The 27574-nt window shown below is 39.4% G+C and overlaps 1 protein-coding gene across 17 annotated transcripts in view; it reads left to right on the plus strand.

Moving 5' to 3' along the window:
* The window catches only part of KDM4C (lysine demethylase 4C), a 518729-nt gene that overhangs the window by 455785 nt on the left and 35370 nt on the right, over nt 1-27574 (plus strand). For all 17 annotated transcript variants that reach the window (XR_014301838.1, XR_014301839.1, XR_014301840.1 and 14 more), the window contains 2 exons: nt 22006-22125; nt 25335-25427. Coding sequence is in view for 12 of the 17 variants with exons in the window: in XM_082695162.1 (XP_082551288.1) it covers nt 22006-22125; nt 25335-25427 (213 nt within the window). In the remaining 5 variants the exon portion in view is untranslated. The remainder of the gene's footprint in view (nt 1-22005; nt 22126-25334; nt 25428-27574) is intronic.

Here is a 27574-nt window from a genome sequence, read left to right on the forward strand (position 1 = left end):
TGCCCTTCACTGAGGCCCTAACTGCTCTTATAGGTTTCATGAACAGTCTCACGTTAGTGGGGGTACTTATTTACCAGACCCTGCGATTTTATTCACTTGTGTGTAATTCTTATGTATGTGGCTTTTTGCATGAAAGCCTAGGCATGTGAATGAAATGTTGAAGCCCTTGTTTGAGTTGGACTCCCTTTCACTTTTATAAATTGTATGTATCTCACTGACTCCAATTCTTCAGCCATCATATTGACAGCTTCCATTTAGCACTGGTGATCCTCTGAAGAAAAAAGTTTGTCATCACCCTGATATCTCATGTAGGAGATTAACTAGTTGCCCTGAAGGCACAATGTCTGTTACATTTTTCTTCAAATATATACTTTCCTCATTTGACAGTGTTTTTCTCATTTCTCTTTTGGTAATTATCTCAAGGTGATTGGTTTGGGAACTTACTCCCAGGAGACAGGTTCTTGGTATTTCCTTCCCATCCTTTTTTTTCCCAAGGGGGCTCAAGGTATGTAACATCTCATCTCCAGTCTAACAAAATCAAAATAACTACCTTGAACTTGAGGGCAATGTTATTAATCCAGGACTTCACCATCTCTTCTTGGCATAGAGCTTAAGCCCAAGAGTAGCAGGGGCCATGAACCAAATCTACCCTACGTTTGGGAATATCCAATTTATATCAGTCATTTTTAAAAAATAATTATTTATTTATTTGTCAGAGAGAGAGAAAGAGAGAGCGCACAAGCAGGGGGTGTGGCAGACAAAGGGAGAAGCAGGCTCCCTACTGAATAAGGAGCCCCATACGAGACTCGATCCCAGGACCCTGGGATCATGACCTGAGCCAAAGGCACATGCTTAACTGACTGAGCCACCCAGGAGTCTCTATTAACATTCATTCTTTTTTAACTACTTATTCAGTGCTGTGGTAGGCACCACGGGACGATTCAAAGATGTATAAACATAGATATAGAAGTGATCCTGTGTCTTCTGGAGGTAAAATAAAATACCAAAGTGGGTCTGAAATACTGAAGAAAAAAGCTGTTCCCAGAAACATTCTATTCTGTGGGATTCTGGGAAGCTCCTCAATTTTCAAGTCAGGTGGCTATGCAGACATTACAATGGTAGAGACCAGGTTGATGGAGATACCACTTATCAGTAAGTCCACTTCAGCTTTGGAAGTTTGTTATATATTTTACACTTTTTCTCCTAGTCTAAATAATTTTTCATTGTATGAGTATAATTTATTTTTTTTATCCATTTGCTGGTTGATGGACATTGGATAATTTTGAGTTTGGAGCTATTATGAATAATGCTGCTATGAACATTCGCTTTCAAGTCTTTGTGTAGATGTGTGTTTTCACTTCTCTGTGATAAATATTTAGGAGTGAGAATATTGAGTTAATAGTAAGTATATGTTCAGCTTTTAAGAACCTGCCAAACTATTTTCCAAAGTGGCTGTGCAGTTTTATATTCCTACCAGCAAATATGTGAATTTACGTTTTCTCTTCATCCTTACCAAAGCTTGGTATTGTCAGTCTTTTGGATAATAACTCTTCTAGCGGATGTGTAGTAGGATTTCAGTGTGATTTTAGTTTGTATTTCCTTGATGGCTAATACTTTTGAGCATCATTTTAAGTGCTTATTCGACATTCAGACATCATCTTTGTTGAAAGGCCTATTCAAATATTTTAGTTATATTTTTTACTGCATTGTAAGTCTTTTTAAAAATATTCTATATATAAATCTTTTGTCAGAAAGGATTTGCAAATATTTTCTCCCAGTTTGTGTCTTAGCTTTACTTTCTTACTAGTGTCTGCAGAGCCAAAGTTTTAAATTTTGATAAAACCCAGTTTAACTTCAATTTGTTCTTTACGGATTATGCTTTTGGTGTCATGTCTTAAGAACTCTTTGGCTAACTTAAGGTCATAAAGATTTTCTTTTAGGCTTTCTTCTAGAAATTTTATAGTTTCAGGTTTTACATTTAGAACTATGATCCATTTTGAGCTAATTTATTATTCTAAGCCATACCAGAGATAATTAGTATGTTATTTTAAAAATCGATAGTGTTAAGAATTGTTTTTAAATTTGAGTCACTTTTGTATTGTAACTTTCATGTCCTTTCCAAGTAAAGAATATTCAGTCCTTATGGCGGGGCTGTGCTCTAGTAGTAGTCCTTGCAAAAACTCAAGCCTTTAGTGTTTGGGCTTTCATATATGATTTCTTTGAAGAAGGAAGTCTATAGCCATGAAAAAAAATTGAAACCACTGGTTCAGATGAAGTAAATTTTATGTACGTGAAAAGAGGTCTGAGACCCATGGCGTTAATGCAGCGGCTGTTACCTGTGTCTACCAGAGAGCATGACTAATGGGAGATATCTCTAGTGGCCTTAACAGGCTCCCCCATGAATATTCAGCTCCAAACTGTGAATATTAGTGACATCATTTCTAAATCTTAAAGTAGGGCTGAATCTACTTCCATTTAATAGAAAATATAAACAATGAAAATTCTTAATTTCTTTTGATAAATTTGTGGACAGTTGACATTGTTGCTTCACATCATAGTATCAGAATGTCACCATTCATTATTGAACCTCTATTCCCCTTTAAATAAAAATGGCACACTAGCTATTTATGATTAGAGGTTTCAAAGTTTAAAATCTTTCCTCGCTCAAACTTTATTTTGATCTCAAACCTTGATACTGACCCTGAGTGTGGTATGATCATGCATGTTTTATATGCCTTAAATTTTCTGGAATTGACCCTTCCTGTAGCACAGTTGTAAGCACAACATTCTGCAATTTCTGAAATATATAGTGAACACAGCTTCCTGAGGCAAATAGTCAACAGGGAGATTCCTATTTATAAGCCCCTTTACATTATCTTTCATCTTTAGCCAACCCCCGGTGCTAACACACTAGGACCTAGCACATAAATTGGTGTCACATCCCAGAAGATATTGAGCTCATATATCACCAGAGCTTATGTTCCTATTTGACCATGGGGTTTAAATTCTTTGGTAATAAACTTAGATTATGTTTGATAATAAGTCAATATTTATCTAGAAGTCAGTACTATCTATTTATTGGTGAACTGACACTGCCTCATTTTATTATTTCCTTTTCATACCTTAGTTGAAAGAGGTTAGCCAAGTTTCATGAGTGAGAGAGAATGAGTAATAAATCTTGCCTTCTATTTTATTAACCAAATGATATTTTGAGATTAGAGTCTGTGGTTAAAAGGAGAGCAAGAACGAGGTAAGGAGAGAGAATAGAGTATGTTTTTCCTTCAGTTTCCCTCAGTCTCTAACCTCAGTTAGAGAATGTTCTCCACTGAGAAGTGAGTGGAGAACTTGGAAGCTGTAACCTGCCATAATATTTGTTGGTTACATGTGTTTCTGCAGATCAGCTGCCTTGCGCCATCTGATTTTTTGGCTTCTGTAAGATAGAGTATATTATGTTTGCAAGTCTTCTGTGGTTTAGATGTTTTATCCAATACCATTAAACATAAAGAATGTTTCGCTCCTTCTGAATGTTATAATAGCATAATGTGCTGAATAATATTTTGTACATAGTTTTTCAGATGCAAGCAGGGTTTTCCAACAGTACTTAATGCTGATGTGATTGGTGCCTGAAAAAGATGCCTTCTGCAGATTGATGGCGAACAACTCAGTTAAAGGGAAGGAAGGTTGTAATTATGCATATTTCCAGTTAGATAGTTATAATGATATATTTATAGACTACTGTTTTTAAAGCATGCTTATATTTACCCTTTTTAGCCTTTAATTTAAAATGATCTGATCAAAAAATAATAAAAATAATAATAGTAATAATCTGACCTAATGATTCCTTTGTTTGTGATACCCTCTTTTTGGTGGGGAGTAAAAGATTTAATCTTCTAAAACAGTTTACTTGATTTATGCCATAGGTAGTGCCTAGCACAAAACAAGTAAACAAGTCAGGCTGTGATGGTTGCATTATCCTCAGCCAGTATCTGCAGCCTGGTTGAAAGAGGACTGTAAGAGAGCAGTTGAAAGAAAGTAAACGTGAGCACCATTGACAGTGAGATTCTGAAATGAGATAAGACCTATCCTGTGGAGATTATCATGTAACAAGCCTTATACAAGGCTACTAATAGTGGGCTTTATAACTTGGCTTCTTCTTACTAGGTACTTTATTCCCTTCCTGGGCAAGGAATTCTTATTTTTATATGAAATTGAACATTCCGTTTAATTTTAAAATTTATTTTAATATTAGTAATCCACCCCCTTTTTAAAATTTGTACTGAAACTCTATCCCATGTCATTAGTTATGTTTCTATGGAATTTTGTTTCATGTTATGCTTTGTTTTTGTCTTTTTCTAAAGTTGAAAGAGCAAATATCTAACCAATGTCCACAGGCGGGTTCCCTCCAGGGGAAGTCTAATGAGGATGGGGAAACAGTTGTGTTGGTTCTCAAGTCCCTTTTCTTGTCTAGGCATGAGGGGCTTATTTGGATGTGGAAGGCTGATGCTTCCCCAGGAGGCCCTTGTAGAGGAGAAACTGCTGCAGGGCCAGGGCTTTGATTAGCCACATCTGGATAACTGCATAGGTGCATTATGGATTCCCTAGTCAAGGGGTATCTTACTCTTCAGTAAGTGGTAGCCTTACCATAAAAATGTATTTATAGTCAGCTCCCATTACATTCCAGCCATTGTGCTGGGCCCAGAAAACTATGATGATGGTAAGAAATAATACTGAAATGGTTTTTGCTCTTATCAAATTACCATGAACAGGGAAAGAGTAACATACAGCAGTCACACTAATAAAAATGTAGTTGAAATTGAAATGAGCCATGAGTTGATAGGAATATAATCCTATAAGAACATGTAACCAAAAATGCCTCATATAGATGAGCAATCAATAAGTAGACAAAGGACAGAGGTAGAGTATCCCAAACAAAGCATGCATAAAAGCTGTCATAGGAAGGAGGATGGTCTGCTCAAGTTGCTGAAAGAGGTAAATGATGAGCCCAGAGAAGGAGGAAAGCACCAGACTAGGTTAGGTTTTGAAAAGTATGTTATAGGGTTGGGTCTTTATTCTAAGAGTGGGGAGAAGCCATTGATGCCTTTAAGCAGAATTCAACATGCAGAAATTTGTTATGAAGTATTTTCTTTGGCTTGAGGAGAGAAGATGAATTGGAGAGTGGGACACAGTAGATTCTGGGAAGCCAGTTAGGAGAACATTTCAGTGGATCAGGGGAGAAATGTTGCAGCGTGGACTAAGGAGCAGTGGAAGAACTGCAAAAGGACTCAAAGGTGACCTGATACTGGGACTGAGGAAGAAAAAAGTCAGAGGTGATCCCCAGGGTTCTGACTTGCTTAGCCAAATGGAAGGTCACATCCATCAGTGAAGGAATGTTAGAAGAAGCCCAGGTTTTAGGGCCAAGATTATGAGTTCAAACCTGGCCATAATTGGAGTTTCTTTCCTTCTTCCTTGCTTTTCCCATGTCGAACAGTTACTGCATTTAGTGTCATCCCAAGATCCCTGGTGTGCAAAGCCTAGGTTTGGTTTTGTTGTTGTTGTTGTTGTTTGGTTTTTGTTTGCTTCAGAATTGAAGGGATGCTGAGTGAATGTGAGAACACAATATGAGAACGGACATATTTCAGAAATGTCATGGTCTGGCATGTTACATTCTGTAACACACACATACACACAAACACACAATTACCTCTCTCTCACCCATTTGATAAGACAGTGAATGTTTGCCCAAGTAATTTTTCAACATGACAACACCAAAATTGATGAGCCATGTTTACCCTTTATGGAACTTCCATCTTGACACACAAACATTTAAGTTGAGCATAACTGTGCATAAATAGACTTTGGCCTCACCGTACAGTGCATCCTAACTTCTTTTTATCCATAGCTGTCTTCAGCACTCATTTACCTGATTTTGCTTCCCCAACCCCTGTTTTCTGTGCATGTAGCCTGGGTGATTCCTTCCCACTCTGGAACTTTTAGTTCCTTTTGCCTTCAGTGCCTCTGCCTCTTTTCCCCAGAGCTTCCACGTTATGAACCAGGGTAAGGGTGATGCATCTGCTGTGTGCCCTGAGAAGAGCTCTCATTTACAAAGGAGATGGATGGTGTGGCCTTCCAGAATCTTGAATATCCCTCGTTTTGGAAATTCATTTACCTTGCTTTAAGGGCAAAGGATCAGTGATTTACGTTTATAGAAAAAAAAATGTGTTTGGTTGGCAGTAGTAAGAATTATCAGCTAATATTTAACAATCACATATGCACAGTGTTTTGTATTATGTACCCATGACTGACTAACATTCAAGAAATACAGAAGGCTATGAAAAGAAAAGTACAAGTCCCTGCAGTACCCCACATCTGGATACAGTCCCACTTGCTGCTTTGTATATCCTAGGATTTAAAAAATGAAGATGCAAGGTTTATAAGTGCGTATGTCTATGCAGATTTTTGTTTGAGTGCACTAGGCACAATTTGACTCGCTAAAGCCAGGAGTTGGCATCCCATGTACTATTAACATTATTGCTAATTCATTATTAGCGAAGGGATGTTAAAACCATTTCCTAGAAAGCCATCCCCTTTTCTCTTCCTCTACTTCCAAATATATACTTTTTCCACTGTATCATTTCTGGGGTTTTACCCACACCTATTCCCCTCTTAGTTTAACCTATAAGAGCTGGGCTCAGCTGTTCTGGTGGCGGCATCATATCCACTGATGTCCAAAAACCCTGTTGTCCTCCTCCCTTTAGCATATTCTTGGTTCACAGTTGCCAGTACTTACAGATCTACATCAACTCAAAACTGTGGCTACATGTTTCAAGGAAAGTAATGAGGATGCTAACAAAATTTCATGTGTTTTTTTGGGGGAAGATTGAAAAAAGACCTATCATAATTGAAATATTAATTGACTGATGACTCAGTGTTCATTAAGCAAGTCAGATGTTTCAAGAATCAGACTTCAAATAAAGATTAATAACCAACATGAAGAGAACAAAGAGGTTCCCATTTCAAAGGTTTGTGTTAACAGAAAGAGGACACAACAGAATCCTTGATGAATGCTGAACCAAGCATTCCAGGCTTGAGTGTGATCGGTCCAGCTAAATTCACTGCCCTTCTCTAATGTATTTTTAAGTCTTTGGATTAAAAGCTCTTGTTTGGATAAATCTGACAGTAGTGTGTTATCTACATATCATTTTCATTCTTGTTGGGAGCGTAATAAAAGCAAAATTCTCCCTAATTTCACATTTAGATTTTTTTTTTAAGATTTTATTTATTTATTTGACAGAGAGAGATCACAAGTAGACAGAGAGGCAGACAGAGAGAGAGAGGGAAGCAGGCTCCCTGCCGAGCAGAGAGCCCGATGCGGGACTCAATCCCAGGACCCGGAGATCATGACCCGAGCCGAAGGCAGCGGCTTAACCCACTGAGCCACCCAGGTGCCCACATTAAGATTATTTTGATTTGATAGTCTTTTTGACAACACAAGAATGATTTGGGAGTTTCTGGAATTTCTCTTTAAGGGCAAATAGTGTTGAGTAAATATATTGATTCATTATCCTCTCCTCAACCATCTATTTATCTGCCTGCCATTTGTGGCAGACTAGTCTCAGCAAAAATAGGTTGGTAGTAATTACACACGTCCTATTCTTTATAAGACCGTCTGTTATGAACATGATTGTTTAAGTTTATGCATTCGCATTAAATCTAAAAAGAAGGACATGTGAAATTAACAGATAGAAGAAGTGACTTACATGTAGATCAGGGTTGCTCACATTTTATTGCTATGCTCAGGCACATTTGCAACCTTGAGGAAATTCTGAATTACTTCATTGCTACATACATATGCTTCAGGACTTGTCTGCTTCTGAACTTAATATAATATGGGCTGACATTTTTTTTGACAAATCCTGTTCTCACAAATCCTTTCATTTGCCTTCACCCCTTCCTATTTCTCCTCTTTAAACCTGTATGTGGAATCCCCTCTCCAGATGTTGCTCATTTCCTCAAAATCTTGCACTGCTAGGCTGTAAATGCAAAATTAAATTAAATGATAGCCATCTCTTGGTGAGTTGCGACTCTATGCAAGTCGTTTCACTGTTCCGTCTTTCTCTTTAAAATGGGGACATTGTCCTAGGGGGATCTCTTGTACCTCTTCTGACTCTGGCAGGGGAAAAAGCAAATGGGTTATCCTGACTCATGTCTGACTATAAGTGTCAGAATGTGACCCTGCCATCTATGTCCACTCTTTGGCACTCAGAGTCCCCATTCCAGATCCCAGGCCTTGATGACCACGTAAGGGGTTGTTGTGAAGGAGCACATGCTGGGCCTGGTTGGCAGAAGCTGAGAGCTGGAAGGTGGCGTTTGATCTGGGTACACAGCCACACACTGCAACATGGCATGACATTTATAAACTGCGACGTCATTTGGTGACTAGAGGACCAAGCTAATCTTGGGTTTCAGCCCAGGAGTAATTAATCCTTGACATATTTTTACACACCATGATGTCTTTCTGCAGTTGTACATTATACCACGAAGCTTTGTAAAAGCCATTTCCGCGACAATAGGTTCTCCACACACCTGTCTGTCTCATCGTTTCTAGGCTTTTTACTTCATCCCCCGGCAAGTTACACAGCTGGTTAGGTTAAAACAGAGCTCCTTGTGTGCCCCTCAGAGAACGAGGTTGTGCTTTGTGAATAGGTTTCCTTGGGGTATTGATCCAGAAAGATGCTCGGTCTCTGTGACCATGGAAGAAGCCGATGTTGTAAAGAGCTGAAGGAGCACGGCCACCTAGTGACTGAAGTCAGTTCAAGAGAGGAAATAACCTCCGACTGTGCCTGATTCTTATTCCTATTCTTTGCATACTCCATTCCCGGTACTTTGGTAAAGGAGGACTGGCACAGGAGAAGAGTTTGAGAAATTTAGGAACTTTAACCCTAATCCACTGTAACTTCAGTGAGGCTTGGACAGGATGCTCAGTGAGAGAATCTTAGCCAGGGGGTCTCTTGTCTAAAAGCTCTGGTAACCATTGGCACAGTTCAGGGCCTCTACATATGTAAGATAGGCTAAGCGGTAAGTTCCCTCCCGCCACAGCCTTTAAACCACCCCTGACTTTCCTGAATTTGACTCCCTCAAATTCCCACCCACTGCAGAAGTCTCCTGTATCATAGCTGTGGTGAGTGATTCTCAAGTCCATTGTTGAGGATTGAGTCATTCAGTCCTCAAGTCCATGGTTGAGTCACTTGTCACTGAAAGTGACAGGGAGTTCACTACGAAACTGTTGCTGTAATTATTAGGAGGCATTGGCTTCTTTTCGTGGAGCCTAAATGTTGCCTCTGAACCACCCAAAGAACCAGTCTTGTTCTTGACCTCTAGAATAAAACTGAATAAGCCCCTACTCACAGCCCTTCACGTTTGTGAAGACACAGCCTCCTCCTGAATCTTCTCAAATCCAAACAAAATTCTCCTCCTACCTCACCTATTTGCTGTGGGAAGGAATGAATGATCTAATGAGAAAGTGGTTTTCAGAGTGCTCTTCCTTCAAGACACCCCTAAATATGAAATTTTTTTGAACAGTGTCCTACTCTTAGATGTGAGAACACTGCCTTAAAGCCAATCTGACCATGCAAGCATGACAACTCCTTGTTCTTTCATCTAGCCATTGAACACTTACCAATGCAGCTAGGAGGAAGATTAAGTGAATTACTTATGCAACTATTAAAAATCATGATTTTGTGGAACACTGCATCAAAAACTAATGATGTACTGTATGGTGACTAACATAATAAAAAAGATCATGTTTTCAAAGGTACAATATAATAAATGTTTTAATGGTACAATATAATAAATGGAAAAATTGGTGTATATAATATGATCCCAATTATTTATAAAAGTATAAATGTACAAAAGGAAAAATCCTTGAATGAAATGCATTGAAATGTTACTGATTATTTCTAGAGAATGTAATCATAGGTGATTATGATTTTCAGTTTTATCACCTTCTTATAGTTTCCATATGAGCATGTTTTATTTTTATAATAAAATTATTTTTTAAAAAGATCTGAACCATTCTAAGAACTCTTTATTTTGTGACTCATTTTCTCTGGTTTTCTCTATCTGGATCCTTTCAGATTCTTGTGTCAAGTTTTCATTTTAGTTCTCTTATCTCTTGAGGCATCCTGAAGCTCTCTGGAATATGATAACCACGTAGTGTGCTAATAATCATTCTGTTAAAGTACTTTGCACTGTAATTCTATGACAGAGGAGTTCTCACACTTACCTTTTTTATTTTTATTTTTTATTTCAATGTCTGTATCTTACACTAACAAGTTGCATGAAATAGCCACATCTGTTTTTCTTAGAATATAAGAAATGCTTGAAATTAGGTGTTGAGTGAATGACTGCCCCACTTGTCCACTTACTGGCCTGGTTATCTGGGGCACATAATTGTGCTTCTTACCTAGATGGGAGATGACATCCGCTTACTGACTCTTGGATCCTTAGTTAGGATAACCTTGTCCGATCATCTTTTGTAGTAGGTTCTTGGCTTCTTAGTGCGTCCTCTCCTCAGAATTTTAAATCTTAAAGTTCATCTGCTCCCAAGGTGTTCTGTCCTCTTGCTATCATCCTCCAGATGTTCCTCATTGATATGAATTAAATCCAGTCATAGTCACTTGAAAGTCACCAGCTGCCAGTTACTTGTGCTGTGCCTTTCTCTTTCCCTCTTCTCTCCATTTAAATATATTTTAGTTCTAATTCTCCCAACACTCCTTTAAGGTCATGTTATTATATGATTGATGGGAAACCAGTGCATCAAGAGTAGTGTGGGTCCCGTCACTTCTTTGACCCCAGGCATGTGACCCCAGACCTTGGAAGCTGTGCTCTGTGCCGCGTCAGTTGCTTTGAGAAGTAGAATGTACACTGTGGAGCAGAATGCGAATCCACAGAGGCCAGCGCTGGCCAGGCACTGCTCTTCTGACTGCAAAGCCCCTATTATGGCAATGTGAGCACAGGGAAGTCTTCCTGTCCCATAATGCTTACCCCTATCTTTCCTTTCCTCCTCTTTTTCCAGCTTTTGGAACTGATATTTATTTTTATATTTTTTAGAAGATTTTATTTATTTATTTGACAGAGAGATTATAAATAGGCAGAGCAGCAGGCAGAGAGTGAAGGGGAAGCAGGCTCCCTGCTGAGCAGAGAGCCCCATGCAGGGCTTGATCTCAGGACCCTGAGATCATGACCTGAGCTGAAGTCAGAGACTTACCCCCCTGAGCCACCCAGGTGCCCCGAGAACTGATATTTATTTTTAGAAACCATGACAGTGAAATTCACCTCAAGACTGTCTTTCTGTTTTGCAGCATAAATTTTTATTGACATAATAAAATATTTTGTTCCCTTCATGTTTCTTAGCCTTTGCCACAACTATAAAAAGGGAGAAAAGATCTGCCCTATAGATGGCAATGTTTTCTCCTTATTTGAGTATGAAGAGTTCCATTCCTGGTATGCTTATGCCTTAGTGTCTGCAGGAAAAACAGGATGAAGATGCAATCAGTCCAGAATGGTGTTGGCTGTACCTCCATGGTGGCAAGAACTTGATGTGTAGAGACAGCTATGCAAGCCTGGGCAAGGGAGTTGACACCAGTTACATTAACCCTAACATGGAGGTAATACTAAATACCAGGACTATTGTTGAAAAAAAAAAAACTTTTTAAAAGATTTTATTTATTTATTTGACAGAGTGAGAGATCGCAAGTAGGCAGAGAGACAGGCGAGGGCAGGGGGTGGGGGAAGCAGGCTTCCCACTGAGCAGAGATTCCCAATGGGGGACTGGATCCCAGGACCCTGAGATCATGACCTGAGCTGAAGGCAGAGGCTTAACCCGCTGAGCCACCCAGGCACCCCAAAATTGTTGAAATACAATGTATAAAGCAGTTAGTATAGTGTCTAGCACATAATAAACACTCAAGTAGTGATGTGACTGTGTTTCTGGTTGTTACTGGTGGTGGCGGTGGCTAGTAATTTTCAGTTAACCCATTAGTTAGAAGTCCCTAATCATAAGATTCCCAGTAACATGTTCAAATGATATATCCTCCAAAACTTTATTGAAAGAAGATCTAAGAAGTACTAAAAAGCTTGAAACATGCAGATTCCCTTTTGGGGAATTGTTTCTTTTGGGGAATTGTCTCTGGGCTTATTTCATACATCTTATTTCACCCACTTATTTCACCCATCCCCCACCCACCTCCCTTCTGGTTACCACCTGTTTGTTCTCTATAGTTAAGAGTCTGTTTTTTTGTTTATCTTTTTTCCTTAGTTTATTTGTTTTATTTCTTCAATTCCATATACGAATGAAATCATATGGTAATGTCTTTCTCTGTTTTTGTTTATTTAGTTTAGTTTAGTTTTGGGCTTTTTTGCTTAGCATTATACTCTGTGGCTCCATCCATACTCATTAGAAGATAAACATGAAAGATTTCCCATTTGGGTTCCTGGTGTGATGGGGCATTGGCCCTGCAGTAGTTGGTGATGTCCTTCCAGAACAATCTCTAGAGGTAGAGAAAGGGGTCAGGGCTACAGCTCCGTCCTCCTGACTTGGCCACCCCACTCAGCATATTCACTGGGATTGCTTCACCAACTGTGGGTGTCCCAATAAAATCAGGCTGCTAGTGCCCAAGCCTCCAACAGTGATCCCCAAAAGCGCTGCTGGAGCTACCAGCTTGCTGCTCTGTCTGACATGTCTTTAAGGATTACATAGCTGCTCTCACCACAGCTTACAAAGTGTTCACATTTACCTAGCCAAGTGAGTGCAGGAGAGCCCTGAATCAGGGCTCTTTGATTAATTGAGTATATGTGGAGGGTGACTTAACTTTGAGGGAAAGACATGGGGAATTTTGGTTAACCACTAGGAGAAAGGCCTTGATACATTTGATGTCACAGAAGGGTGAGTCTGTGGACAGAGTTCCCGCATTCCAGCCACCTACCTATTATTATATACGGTACCTCATATTGTAGATATTCATGGGAATATTTGAATGCCCAACTAGACTTGAATTCCTTGAGAGAAAAGACTTCAGAAGGACTCTTTTTGTCTTTGTATTCCCAGGGTAGCGCTCAGAACCAGGCACAGTAAAGAATATATGCCAAAGGGAGGGAGAAAAGGCTGGGAAGGGGGGGGTGGGACTCTCAAAGGTGGGTAGTTGGTAAGTGAATGAGTCTTTCAATTTCATTAATCCTCTCCACTACCAAGAATCCTTGTTAGCATTTCAGAGCCCCGCCATTAACTGCCTCTGTGTCCCGCTCTCATATGCCATTTCTGTTAGGTCAGCCCCTCACTGTCACCTCTGGTTCTAGTTAATGACTTTTCTTATGCTCTATCACTTAAAAGAACTAGAAAGATAATTTTCAAAACAAAATGCCTAACTTGGTATTTTCTGTGACTTTTAAAGCCTTTGCTTGCCAGAATCTCATCTATTTCTAATAGTGTCACTTCTTTTAGAAATATATTATCTGAGGCTTAATGCTGTGGTAACATTTAGAAAAATAAGACAACCTCTGTCTCTGGCACCTCAGTATTACTGGGCATGGTATCTACTCTTGGCTTTTGGCAAAAGGGTAAGTGTGTGCTAAACTTGGCCCTCAGGAATTCACCAAATATGTGTCAGTGTTTTTTTTTTCTCTCTCTGTGGAGAAGACACTATGTTTTAGAAGACAAGTGTGGTTAAGTGTCAGGGCATTGGCAAAGGGTGACTGCTGGGAAAGAATCTAGGTGTTTGAGGGAATAATGAGGCATTGCCCCAGCTGAACAGAGACAACCAGAGCATCTTGGGGGTGGAGAAGGAGTGTGTGTTTGTGCTTCTTTTTCAAAAGAAAAAACTATTAAAAAGGAAAGCTGGACATCAGAATTGGACTTTTCCCAGAATGAGAAGTGTCAGTGTGGAGGCAGGTTGGCTTGAACCCATTATCCCCCAGGCTACAGTGACAGTGTTTTGTAACTGGGACAGAGCACAGATAAGATACCTCAGTTCAGGGATATTTCAGATTTTCTTTCAGGTATGTTAGATATCTCTCACTGTAGAAAAGCTACACGCAAAGGAAGCAGCTTGGAATTAGTTTTTTCTTTATACGTAGAGGTATAGTGTATTCTGGAGATAATCTCAAGCAGTAATGATCTACATGGCCAAGCATCATATTGTTCAGGAGTGCATTTAGCTAGGACCATACCTCAGATTGACTGAATCAGAATTTTCTGTGGTGGTTAGGATTTATTGCACTAGAGAAATGAGTCTGATGTTGAATTTTTCAAAGCTTAATGAAATTAACTTTATAAATAGTTTATGTACCTTTTTATCAACCTATTCCTGTTCTAAAACTCTAAGAATAGAGTCAGTAATTTGGACAAAGATTCATGGAGAAAAGTATATAATAGCATTATAGATGATAGGAGAAAATTGGAATGACCTATATATCTTACAATGGGAGAGTGGTTTAATTAATTGTGAAATAGCCATAATGTTGCATGTATTCACGCAGTAAAATGGAGTTTTAAAAAGATAATTAATAACTGAGACGATACTTGTAATTATAGGCAATAAATGGCAAATACAAAATCATAAATGTACACGAATGGACAAATATTATAGGATTTCATTTATAATGAGGTACTTAAAAATAGTCAAGTTCATAGAGACAGGAAGTAGAGTGGTAGTTGCCAGGGGCTGGGGGTAGAGGGGAATGGGGAGTTCGTGTTTAATGGATATAGAGTTTTAGTTTGGGATGATGAAACATTTCTGGAGAGGAAGGTGGTGATGGGTTGTACTACATTGTGAATGTACATAAATCCACCAAAATGTGTACTTAACAGTGATTAAAATAGTAAAATTTATGTTATGTCTATTTTACCACAATAAAAAGGAAGACCTCTTCCCTCCAAATGCTGTGGAAGGAGTGAAGGAGCAGGGCATGAGCTATAATACTGAGCTCTTCACAAAAGGCAGCCTTGTCTGCCTCTCTGGAGAGCTCAGTTGTGCTCCATGTAAAAGAAAATAAAGTTTGTAGCTGTGAAAAAAATTATGTCATGTATAAGAAGGTCTTTTTAAAAAACACATAGAAGCATAGGTATATTCTACTTCTTTATCCATTCATCAGTAGTCAGTGGACACTTGGGCTGCTTCCATAATTTGGCTAGTGTAAATAAAGGTGCTGTAAACATCAGGGTACATACATCCTTTTGAATTAGTGTTTACATATTCTTTGGATAAATCCCCAGTAATGGAATTAGTAGATCATATGGGAATAGTTCTATTTTTAACCTTGGAGGAATCTCCAAAGCCACCGTGGCTGCAGCAGTTTGCACCAGCACTATGTGAGAGTTCTTTTTTCTCTACATCCTTGCCAACACTGGTTGTTTCTTGTGTTTTTGATTTCAGCCATTCTGACAGAGTGGTAACAGCATTTACTTCTAGGTGATGAAAATATGGGGGTTTTTTTCTATCTTTTAAAATTCTGTAATTTCCCCTACTGAATTTATAGTAGATGCTCAGAACAAAGAATTATTAAGAAAAATAATATTAAAATGTTTTCTATCTTTGTTATCTTCACATGAAGGGTAATATTAAATATGACTTCTATATAACAATTAGTCCAGGATTTAACCCTTCCAAATATGGTTCATTCCTTCAAAAGAGTCCCCTTGACAGACTACCATTGATTAAGATACTTGGTGACTCACCTTTTTGGCTTGGGGTGTATTCTTGTGGATATCCCTAAAGAGAGTACATCTTCAGATTGTGGTGTTTAATGAAAACTTGGGGACACTCACAAATGACCTAGAGCCAAGACTTGTGATTAGGAAGGTAGTCTACGAATATATTCTTTCTCTTTTTTTTTTTTTTTTTTTTAAGATTTTATTTATTTAGTTGACAGACAGAGATTACAAGTAGTCAGAGAGGCAGGCAGAGAGAGAGAGGAAGGGAAGCAGGCTCCCGGCTGAGCAGGGATCCTGATGCGGGGCTCGATCCCAGCACCCTGAGATCATGACCTGAGCTGAAGGCAGAGGCTTAACCCACTGAGCCAGCCAGGCGCCTCATATTCTTTCTCTTTTTGAAAAATGGCTTTCCTCATAAACACTTTGAATGAGGACTGGGTGCTCTGGGAAGCCCTCCACTTTTATATTCCACCATTAAATGAAAGGTGTAATAATCTCTGCTTTGTAAGGAGAGGGATCTGCCATCATAAACAGCAGTTACTTACCATTTAGGGTTGTAAGCAACAAAAAGTGACTGTAACTGGGGTGCCTGGGTGGCTCAGTGGGTTAAAGCCTCTGCCCTCGGCTCAGGTCGTGATCCCAGGGTCCTGGGATCAAGCCCCACATTGGGCTCTCTGCTCCGCAGGGAGCCTGCATCCTCCTCTCTCTGCCTACTTGTGATTTCCATCTGTCAAATAAATAAATAAAATCTAAAAAAAAAAAGTGACTGTAACTGATTGAAACACTAAAGAAACTTAGTGGAAAGTTATCAGGAAATCCACAGACTCTCCAGGTATGCCAAAGAACAAGGTCAGAGAACTGACAAAAACAAGGGAGGCTGCTCAGTTGGAACATGGGCAGGACCAGGCCATAGACCCAGTCCAGGAAAGACACAGCTGCTTCCCCTTGTGTGGTCAGCCTGGGCCCTGGGCTCTGCCTTTGGTGCATGGGTGCTGCTGTTACGGCTGCCACTGCTGCACTCTGAGAGTGTTCTCCTCTCTGCTGCTTCTCTGTGTCTCTGGTCACAGGGTTTACATTCTGAGCAGGTGCAGCCGATTGGCCAGCCCCATGCATGTCTGCTGCCAGGGAAGCTGGGTAACAGGGTATCTGGCATTTTCCAGTGTCTATAATGGCCGGCCAGTTCTGCCTCCCACTGAGAATCCGAAGAGGAGATGAGGGTTCAGATGCTGGGCAGCCAAACAAATGATAGATAGCTAGTACAATTAGTACATGGCTATCAGTCAGTCTTGTTAATCCCTGCCAGCGTCCATTAATGAGCAGGTGATTATCCCTCAAAATGCCAGCAGCTGCTGGTATCAGTTTGCTCCCCATCACTTAAGCACTTTCCCCAAGGGGGACTGTCAGAAGTTCCAAACTCTATGCCCATTAACCACTGCGAGTTCAAGTACCACATCTTCCTGTGCTACAGCTGGACTGACAGACAGGGTTGCCTGCTCTGTGGTTTACACTTGTTAGGAGTAGAGGTGGGACTCGGTCAGGGGGAACATGGCAAAACGGGCAGCATTCAAGCACAGCCAATTGTAGAGGTCCTTGCAGAGGCCCCAGTAAGAGTTCCAAGAATGTGGTGACTTCAGAATTCCAGTAATCAGCCTGGTGGTCACGCTTTTCTCTGTAGTTGGTGGAGCAAGCATGGGAGTCAGCCCTGACTTTGGCAGCAGTGTGATATGACACTGTGCTCTCGCCTGGGTTGATGACGCATCCCAGTCCTTTTATCAGAGCCCTTTAATCATAGCCAGAAGCCTGCCCTTGACTGTGATTATGATTTCTGTCTTTAATTTTCACATCATCTATTTAGGACTCTAGCTACAGGATTAGCGGCAGCTCCAGACAGCAGTGTCCCTGTGGACAGGGCTCTGGCAGGCTTTAAGGGAGTTCATACATCCCTGGAGGCAGTATGGCAAACAGTAAACAACTATTTATGTCAGGTGAAGCCAAACTGCTTCTGAGGGTCTAGACAGCAACTGGAAAAAATGCATTAATCAAGGTTTTAATGCATATAATTTTCCAGCAAAGGTGTTTACTTGCTCCAGCAACACACTAAGAACTGCATTAGGAAAGACTTCTTTAGCATTTTACATCCTTTACATCCTTTAATAGACCTCAAATACCAGAATGCTTTAAAAAAAAAAAAAATCACATGGGTCACATAGAGCTGTGGGGGGAGGGAGGCTGGAATCTTTTTTTTGAATGTGTGCCTCAGTGGTTCGGACCACACTTTAAGGAGATATGCTCCTTGTGCACCGGCCAGGGAGATGTAAGCCAGCTGAAGGCCTTTAAGAGAGGGGGCAGACCATTCACTGGGGCTTTTCACAAACTAAATCACCTCATGATTTTATTTATCAAACTTTATATTTTTAAGAGAAACTTTAAAAAAAAATATGAAATCTTACTCAGATTATTCAGTCAGTAAATCTTATTCAGTCCATAAATCAAATAGAAGTTCTTTCTGGTTGAAGTGATCATGGCGACCAAAGCTCATACTCCACATGGATCTCCCTTCAAGGACCCTGAGGCACTCACACCATACAGATATGGGGTTCAGTGTGACAGGCCTCCAGGTGTGGACAAGATGCCCTCTATCTCTAACTTAGGGAGCTAGATATTGTTCACTCCTCCAGTGTCTCACATAGATGGTCAGTAAATATATACTAGATTAATGATTGTGAGAATTTAGGAGACTCCTGCTTTGGAGGGACCAGGAAGACCTCAGTAGCAAACCTTTCAGCTTCTTTTCATCAGCCCAGATGCTTCTACTTCCATTCCTATTTGAATGCTTTTTACTCCATGTAGTCATAGAAAGTTTCCGGCAAACTCAAAATTTTGAGACAGCTGGTGAGTTGATCATCTTTCTATGGAGGAAACTAGATATCACAGAAATACATTTTTTTATGTTTTACTATGAGCCACCTTAAATCCATTTGGAAAGTAGCTGGGGTATAAAGAGTGAATAATACTAAATGAACTTTTATGCAAATCAGAATAAAACTACTTCCAGCTAAGTGACCTGGCAGAGAATGAGAAGGTAGCCCTCAAGGCTAAGAGGCAAGTCTCCTGATGGAGCATGAGAAAAGGAGATTCACAGAACAATTTTGTGTTGTTATGCAGTTGGTTGTTTTCTTTTTTCTTCTTTACTATGAACAAAGAAAAAAAGAGTTTTGAAGGTAAGACTGAGAAAGCAAACTGAAGTGTGTCCTTCCTAGATTTTGACATGAAAGAATATGAAGTGATTTTTTTGTGACTGATATAGAGCAAAGTTGGATAGAGACTGAGCTGTAAGCTGCTCTGAGGTCAGGTACTGTCAATGCCAAATTAAGGCTTATGAGTAAAGGGTAAATTGACAGTGAGAAAGATATAAAACTGTATCTCAAACATTTCATTTTCAAACACCTTAAGAAAAAAAAAAAGAATCGTTTCTCACTTGGTAAAGTTGCATGTGTTTAGTTTATTAATAAAGCTATATTTTTATGATAAATTGCTCAAGTATCTTCATACTTTGCTTAGGCCACATTTCCAAGGCCATTGCCACACCTTTGATGATATGGTACTTAAAATTTCAGGTCCAGGATTTGTTTTAGAGAATTATTTTAAAGGTTAGACAATCTCTGTCAAAGGTTAGATGTCTTAAAGTAAGGACCTGGGTGCCTGGGTGGCTCAGTGGGTTAAGCCGCTGCCTTCGGCTCGGGTCATGATCTCGGGGCCCTGGGATCGAGTCCCACATCAGGCTCTCTGCTCAGCAGGGAGCTTGCTTCCTCCTTTCTCTCTGCCTGCCTCTCTGCCTGCTTGTGATCTCTCTCTGTCAATAAATAAATAAACAAATAAATAAATAAAGTAAGGACCTAAGTCTCCTAGGGAGTGCATCCTCTGTGTTCCCCCAAGGCCTTGAATTCCCTCTCTTGGAATTGAAGGGCCCAATAAATAGAATTATCTTGCCTAAGGAAAAGCAATAGAGAGAGACTATGGAATCAGGATTTGGAGATTGAAAATATCTTCATTACTAACAAAGCAGATGTTGTAGTGTGTAGTTTATGTCTGTGGGCAAATAGGATTCCTAATACTGGACCTGAGGATTAGACAGGCCTCCTAGTGACAAGGGTACAGGATACCACCATCTCTTCTCCAGGGAAGGAGCAGAGCAGAACTTGAGTTCTCTGTCCACAGGGTGGCTCCAAAGAGAAAGAGAACATGAGGAGTGAAGCCAGTTACCAAACTTTACTGGCTCCCAGCCCCTGGGTATCTCAGCACATCTTTTTCACACAGTTCCATCTATTAAGTAACTTAGGTCTAAACAGGTTAAGAGTAGGAGTGGTAAACTTGGTGTCTGAAGAGTGTCATTGTGTTTCCCCTGAAAATATTCCACAGAGCCCCTGCAAGTTTGCTGAGGTGCCCCAGGGCCCTGTGGTACATAGTTTGGAAAATGCCAACTCCTTCAGAACTCAGTAACAAAATTCAGTCGCTGCTTATTCTCTTGGAGGAGTGGATGAATGAGTGGTAAAGAAGCCAGGAACATTACCCCAGAGGAGCTCCTCCAAGTGGAAGAAAACTTTAGAAGAGGGAAGACACACACTCTTGTGTTGCCTCCCTGCTCCCTACTCCTATCCCCAAAGTTTCCAGGTTTCAGCTTAGTTATCCGAGAGCTGACGTAGTTTCCCAGCCTAGGAGACTGGATAGTATGTACAGAGAAGCTGTACGCTCCAGCATTCTTAGTACCAGGGACATCTTCGGAAGGGAAATGCCAAGTAAGATGATGACCCCAGGGGCATATATGGAATACATTTCTACAGCCCACCTTTTCGATTCTGCATGTCCAGATGTCAAATAGTATAGAAGGCCAAGGAGAAACTTACTTCTATTTAACTAAATTAGATGCAGACTGTCAATTCTATGGAGCCTCTGTGCAAATTTTTCTTTGCTCATAGCTTTAAATGGAAGGGAGTCTGCAGTGAGCAGAATGAATAGCTGAGCCTCTCATGTATAGTACAAACCCGACAATAAAATGGCCACTCCTTTATAATACAGAATTTCTAATAATAATGAAAAGTAATAGATGGTGGATTTCTAGTCATAAACAACTAAATATTTCCTGTGTGTGCCTTGCATTTAAACCATAGAGCCATTCCCAGTCTGCATTGATAGCTTGATTGGTCAAGTGTGCATTTCTGTCAGTCAGATTGGCCTCATCAGTAAAGTACCGGTATTAGCAGAACACAAATTGCTAAATGTGCAAAAATTTTACCGAAGAGATCAAGAACTTAATTCATTTGTATTAAAATTTTACTATGTCATACCCAGTACATACAAATTTTAAGAGTTTGCAAACTGTGTCTGTGAAAACATTTTATGAGACCTGTTACTGCCTTCCCCACCAAAAAATGAAGCACCTTTCAGGATGGACTACAGGGGTTTGGTCTAAACTACTCTCTTAGGAGGAGACACTGTTAGTAGAAGACATGAGATGAAAAGACTGGCTATGGGTGCCACCCATAGATGCCCATGGAAGGAAGAGGGGTGCTCACTTAATGGGCGGCCAGCAAAAGCATGCCCCTCCAGGGAGGTGCAGGGATCTTCTAAAGAGGCCTGCCAAACTGCACACACCCCTCCTAGCCTTGCCTGCCAGGTTGCCGGTGCTTCTTGCTTTCCTTTTCTTTTGCTGTTTTGTTACAGCCTGCTGGCTTAGACCTCACTCTGTTCTTCCCTGGCCCCATTTCCACCTGTGTGTCCCAACTCTTATTCTTCTATTCAGCTTCACTCCTCCAGAGATGCTGACAACCCCCCTGGAGGCTCAGTTTCCTTGTCAGTAAAATGGGGATAATTAATAATCTCTGCCTGCCTCTTGGAGTGATTATTCAGGATCAGATGAGTTGTATGTTAAAGCAGTCGGTTAACTGCAAAATGCTATATAAATGTCAGGTGTTGTAAATCATGAGCTGGTTAGCTAAAGGAGTTTCCATGCATATTTTAGTTACCTTCTGAAAGAGTCTTTGTCAAGTAGCAAATGTAAATGCTGCTGTTTTTTTCCTGCTTGGCTTATGGTAGCTCCTTTGCAACTTTATGATGTAGGCTAAATCTTTAAGTACTCCTTTGGCTCATATCTCTTCCCCTGAACACCCATGCAAGATCATAATCCATAAAACACAGAGGCAATAACTCCTTTTAATTGCCAGGAGTTCATCATTTGCTAAGTTCTAAATGCAGTCACTTAGACACTTGCCTTGAAAAGCCCATCTCTATTTCTTCCACAGAGCCGAGACTGTGTGAAGCTGGGCCCTCCTGCTGAGGGAGAAGTTGTCCAAGTCAAGTGGCCTGATGGCAAACTCTATGGGGCAAAATATCTGGGATCAAATGTTGCCCACATGTACCAGGTGAGCGCTGTCCCGTGTGAGATGTTTGCTGAGATGAATAGGAAAAGCCAGAGGGCAAATGGATATCCACTGTGCTGCTGATCAATAAGCCACATGAATTTGGAGCACCTCTTATTTTATAAAGGAGGCAAAGATTTGGTGTCTAATGACCCAGACACTGGAGTTTTATTATCAAGTTCAACACTGGAAAACTAACAGCATTGATGGATGGTTTAATTGTAAAGAATATAGTTAGGCCACAAAGATAAGCAACTAGATGGTAGGCTGCTTTCTTGTATGTACATAATTTAGAGAGAGACTAATTGGCTGCTTCATCTCACCGTAAGCCAAGATAATGATGGCTCTTCATCAGCCAGCAGCCCCTGAATGGGTGGCTTTTGCCTGAAAGACATACCCCCATTGGGTGTCTCCTCAAACCTAAATCAATTATGTATTGACACAGTTGTGGCCACCTAAGCTTAAACGAGTGCTTAGTTCATGATAAGTCCAGCAATCCATTGGATATTTGTTCACTGGGGAACTCTACATATTACTAAAGAGTATATATACAATCAAATAATGAAAATATTTTATCCCTATCAGAAATGAAAATGAGTTAAACTCTAACAAGGAAAACAACACAGATGGCAGATGTACGTTTATATTCCTTTAGGCTTTAAAAAGGAACACATTCATTAGAATCATAGAATCATATTAGAATCATGTATCATAGTGTTTCAGTAACACCATGGCAGAGATCACTGTTCTCAAGCTAAACAGTAGAGTAAAAACAGGAAGATTGAAGTAAAAGAAGAAAAAACTAAGAAGGTTCAGGCCTGTTAAGTTAAAAACAGCTTGAGAATAAGACCGCCAGTTTCAGCAGGGAAATTGTTCAAAGACTGGTAAGGGACAGGGGCTTTAGTGGGAGAGCACATTATAAGACATTGTACCAAGAACTACAGCATGGTGTAATTAAAGGGGTTCAAAGAGGTTTAGGAAACTTGGATTTTTAAGGTCTAGAAAAGTCCGAGGTGAGTAGGGAGGGGAGAACATTTATACTCATATGTGCATGTGTGTGTAAAGGCTATTTTCCCCTTTGTCATAATGTTAAGTTGCTGGAGCTTCTATGTGTCAGAATGCCCAGAATTAGGCAAAAATCATAAGACAGACTGATCATACTGGAGACTCCCAGAAAAAAAGCATTACTACATCATTCAAAAGGAAATAATTATATTTAATTAAATATTAAATGCAAAAGTGAAGCATCTTATACATGTAGCAAAGCTATTAGCTACATGAAAAGTATCATAATGAGGACATGCTGAAATTCAGGCTAATTAATAATCGGTGTGTTAATGTCAGTTGAATTTATGATGGACTGTCAACATAGAACTATAAACATATTTATAGTCTCAATGAAAAAGTTAAGGCTAATATTAAAGTTGTCTCTCAAGTGCAAGTAGTTTAAAGTTCCTCATTAAACCAAGGGCTCTTTTAAGATTATTTTGTGTTTTGTGTCTAATTATTCCATCTCATTATTGAATAAGGAAAGACGTTTATAAAAATAGATGTAACCAAAAAAATTCCTATTACACAGTGCTAAATATCCTAAGTGTATGAATTTTTTTGACCCTCCCAGTAGCCCTGTAAGATAAATGTTTTTGACTCCATTTTACAAATGAGGATAAAAAGGTTACATGAATTTAATAATTTGTTGAAGAGCACACAGCTGGTGAAGGGAAGGGCCAGAGTTTACTCTCTGCTCTGCCCCAGCTAGAGTGAACAACCATCCCAGCTTGCTAGGGACTGTCCTTGATTTTAGTGCTAAAAGTCCTGCATCCTAGCAGACCTGTTGGTCCTGGAATGATTGGTCATCTTACCATACTCCTTTTTAGTTTTATAATTGCCTTTCTCTCTAGAATTTTCAAATTATGTAAAACAGAAAAAAGTTAGGCACAAGTAGTTCTAGCTATGCTATCAAACTGTACAAATGAGATGACACCTTGGCCTAATTAAATATTAAAGAAACCATTCTACTAGAACAAGGCCAGGAAGAGAATCCTCCTCATCTCAGCCTTCTGGGAGGTAACAGGGGAGCTCTCCTGTGACTGAGACCTAATTCCACCCTATTGTTTCAGCTTAGTCAAATGTAAATAGTACATGGATAAGAAATTTAATTATATATATTATTCTTATTGTATTTTTTTTTAACTCCAGCAGATTTTTTTTTTTTTTTTTTATTAACGTAGTATAGCTGCATGGTTTCACTTACCTTTTAACCAGAAGTACAAGCCTATTTTTATAGCTTACATGCAAAGAATTCAGACGGACAACTTGGGGACTTCAAAAATATAATAAATTGTTCAGGATTAGAACATAATAGATTTTCTGCCCTGATTGCATCCCTTTTGTTGTTTCCTCCTGGTAGAGGTCATGTGTTAAACCTAATCCAAGAACAGTTACCTGAATCAGGCATTTGATGAATTTCCCCCCAAATATTCTAGGTTTCTGTTAGCCAGTGTTGTATACTTTTTCTGACAAAATCTAAAATGTTGAAAAAAATGGTTATGAAATTATTTGCTGCCATTTGATTAGCTTGAAGAAAAAGTTTGAATTTTCATTTCAGATGAAAGTTTTCACACATTGCTGTGGTTTACATGTTATAAGCTTCAGAACCTGGGATTTTCCTGGCTGAATAGTTTAATTTGACAAAAGTGAGTTTTGAAAGTCAAAGTTATCTAAGAACTTGAGAAATTACTTTATTTGGGAAGATTATTACACAAGAGTAAATATATCATCCTTTCTTCCTCATTGTGGTATCAGAGCTTCTTAAAGAAATAAACCATACACACAGGCCCAGCCAGTCTTAATCCTAAATTGGGCACAATCTCATGTTCTGAGAAATCATTTGAGCAGCAGCTATGTATTTCTTTGTTTTTGCTTTGGGGTGAAGATAAAGTTTTCATATCACATACTCCAAGACACTTATTTTCAAGAATTTTGACCTGTTTGAAAACATATATTGTTCTTAGTTTGATAAGGCAAAGAGCTTTCATTCCTTCCTTAGCTATTGGCTGGTTCTCTTGTTTGTTCTGCTTGAGTCCTTTTTTCCCTTTTTTTATGGAGTTAATTGGAACCTTGGGAAAAAATGGTGAACACTTTTATGTATGAATGTGTGTGTGTGTGTGTGTGTGTGTACATATATATCAAGATATCTTATTTCCCACTAGGTTGAATTTGAAGATGGATCCCAGATAGCAATGAAGAGAGAGGATATCTATACTTTAGATGAAGAATTACCCAAGAGAGTGAAAGCTCGTTTTGTAAGTGCTGGCAAATACCCTTCAGGGATCTGCCTTGTGAATCTTAAATCCTATCCCTCTGTTTCCCAAGCCCAGCAGGAAACATACTTAGGCCTTTGGATTGATTTTCAAGAAGGTCAGTGCAACTTTTCCCTTACTTAGGCAAACCTCAAATTGGCCCCAAACAGGAAACCAGTGCAGGTTCCTTGTTTTCCTTTCTAATGAGGTCAAATGATCTAATACTTATTGGCATACCAGAATAGTTGTTGAATACGTACTCTGTGCAAGGCACTAGGAACATACAAAGGTACCATCCAGGCATTTATAATCTTGTCAGCAAAGGCCACATTACAGGAAGTTTTCAGTAGTAGATTAAAGGGGACACAGTATAAATGAATATTTGGTTTTCTATAGCCTTATCATATATTGATTAACATCTCTCCAGAAACTCATTAATGTTTGTGTCAGTTCATAATTAAACCAGGCTCTCACTATTTAACTAAAGGAATAAAAAAAGCCCAAAAACTAGGTGTGGGAATATTAAAGCTGTTTAAAAAAGAAAAAAAAAAAAGAATGTTTTTAGTTTCAGGCTTTATACATGCCATTAAAAGACAAATAAACATGGACAAATACTCAAAACTGAAGTTGTTAAAAAATATAATTCACAATAACTTAGTTTTCATTATTGCATCATAAAATATTTAGTGGACCCTGAAATGAAGTCAATTTTACTCATTAGAATTGCATCTACTACATCTGCAAAATGATAAATCCTGAAAAGGGAAATATGAATGAATGGGATTTTTCTGACTAAAATGAAAAAAATTTTTTTTTTTTTTTTTTTTTTTTTCAGAATAAACGGCATACTTAGTTTTCAGTGAATGCTTATGATAATACTTTTTCTGCAGTTTGGAAAATCCTTGCACTCCTTAATTCTTCAGTTGTATATTTAGCTCCATTTCCTATCAGGTAGGGTCCTGGGGACAGGGAAACTGCACCAAGTATCAACTAACTTCCTGAGCCGCATCCTTGAGAGGAAGGTCTTTCAAAGTGAAGTAGTGAAGAGCAGAGGGACAGTAACAGCATTGCTGCCCACCCAGTGAGAAATGTGACATGTAGGGGAACCACACACCTGAAAATAGATTAGCCACCAGGTAATCTGCAGGGAAAGACAAAAATCAAATATTCCTATTGTAAAGACATTGGCTAATTCCTAACAAAGATCTAAAAATTCTGTCCATGCCCTGTATCTTAAAAATCTCTTAGGAACAACTTTCTTCTTCAAGATGCTAAAGATGGCAACACTCATGCTGTGCCTCTATCTTCCCTAAATTCTCCCTCCTCTTCCTGCCCTTCATTGTTCCCTCTCCTTCATTCATTCATTCATTCATTCATTCATTCACCTAGAGACTGAAGGATGGGCAATGGAGTAGGTAGGCCTAAGTCTCTCAGGTCTTTGATTTTCTAATGCGTGTTTGATTAAGCATTGGCTGGGTCTTATAGATTTCAAATACTATTTTTTAATCATATTAAAAGAACACTTTTTACTTTCTGCTCAGATCACAATCTCTTTGTTCCATAATAGATTTGTCTCCAATATTGGGTTGCCTTCTTGCACAGCTTTGTTTGAACCTAGCTCCTGAGTGTCCTAAGATCCATTTCTCTGAACAGTCACACCAACATCTAACTTTTTTTTTTAATTCTCAGAGGAAAAAAAATTTTTTTTAATATTTCACTTTTATTCAACAGAGAAAGAGATCACAAGTAGGCAGAGAGGCAGGCAGAGAGAGAGGTGGAAGCAGACTCCCTGCTGAGCAGAGAGCCCAATGCGGGGCTCGATCCCAGGACCCTGGGATCGTGACCTGAGCCAAAGCCAGAGGCTTAACCTGATGAGCCACCCAGGTGCCCCAGATATCTGTCAAATTAAAAAAAAAAATCTTAAAAAAAAAAAAGTCTGTAAAAAATATGTAAATCACATATATTGTCTGAGTGTAACCTCTGTGTCAAACAATTGAACCTAGTAGAAAATATCTTCAGGAACAAAGGCTCACAGTCACTAAATCTAGCTTGCCTCCTCTGTTTTTATTGAATCAAAGACTTATGTGCTCCTATTACAGCAGTCCAGCCTTTCCTTCAGGTCGTATATAACCCTCTGGTCCTTGGTTGGT

Source organism: Mustela nivalis (genome assembly GCF_964662115.1).
Source record: "Mustela nivalis genome assembly, chromosome: 13".
Classification (NCBI taxonomy): Eukaryota; Metazoa; Chordata; class Mammalia; order Carnivora; family Mustelidae; genus Mustela; species Mustela nivalis.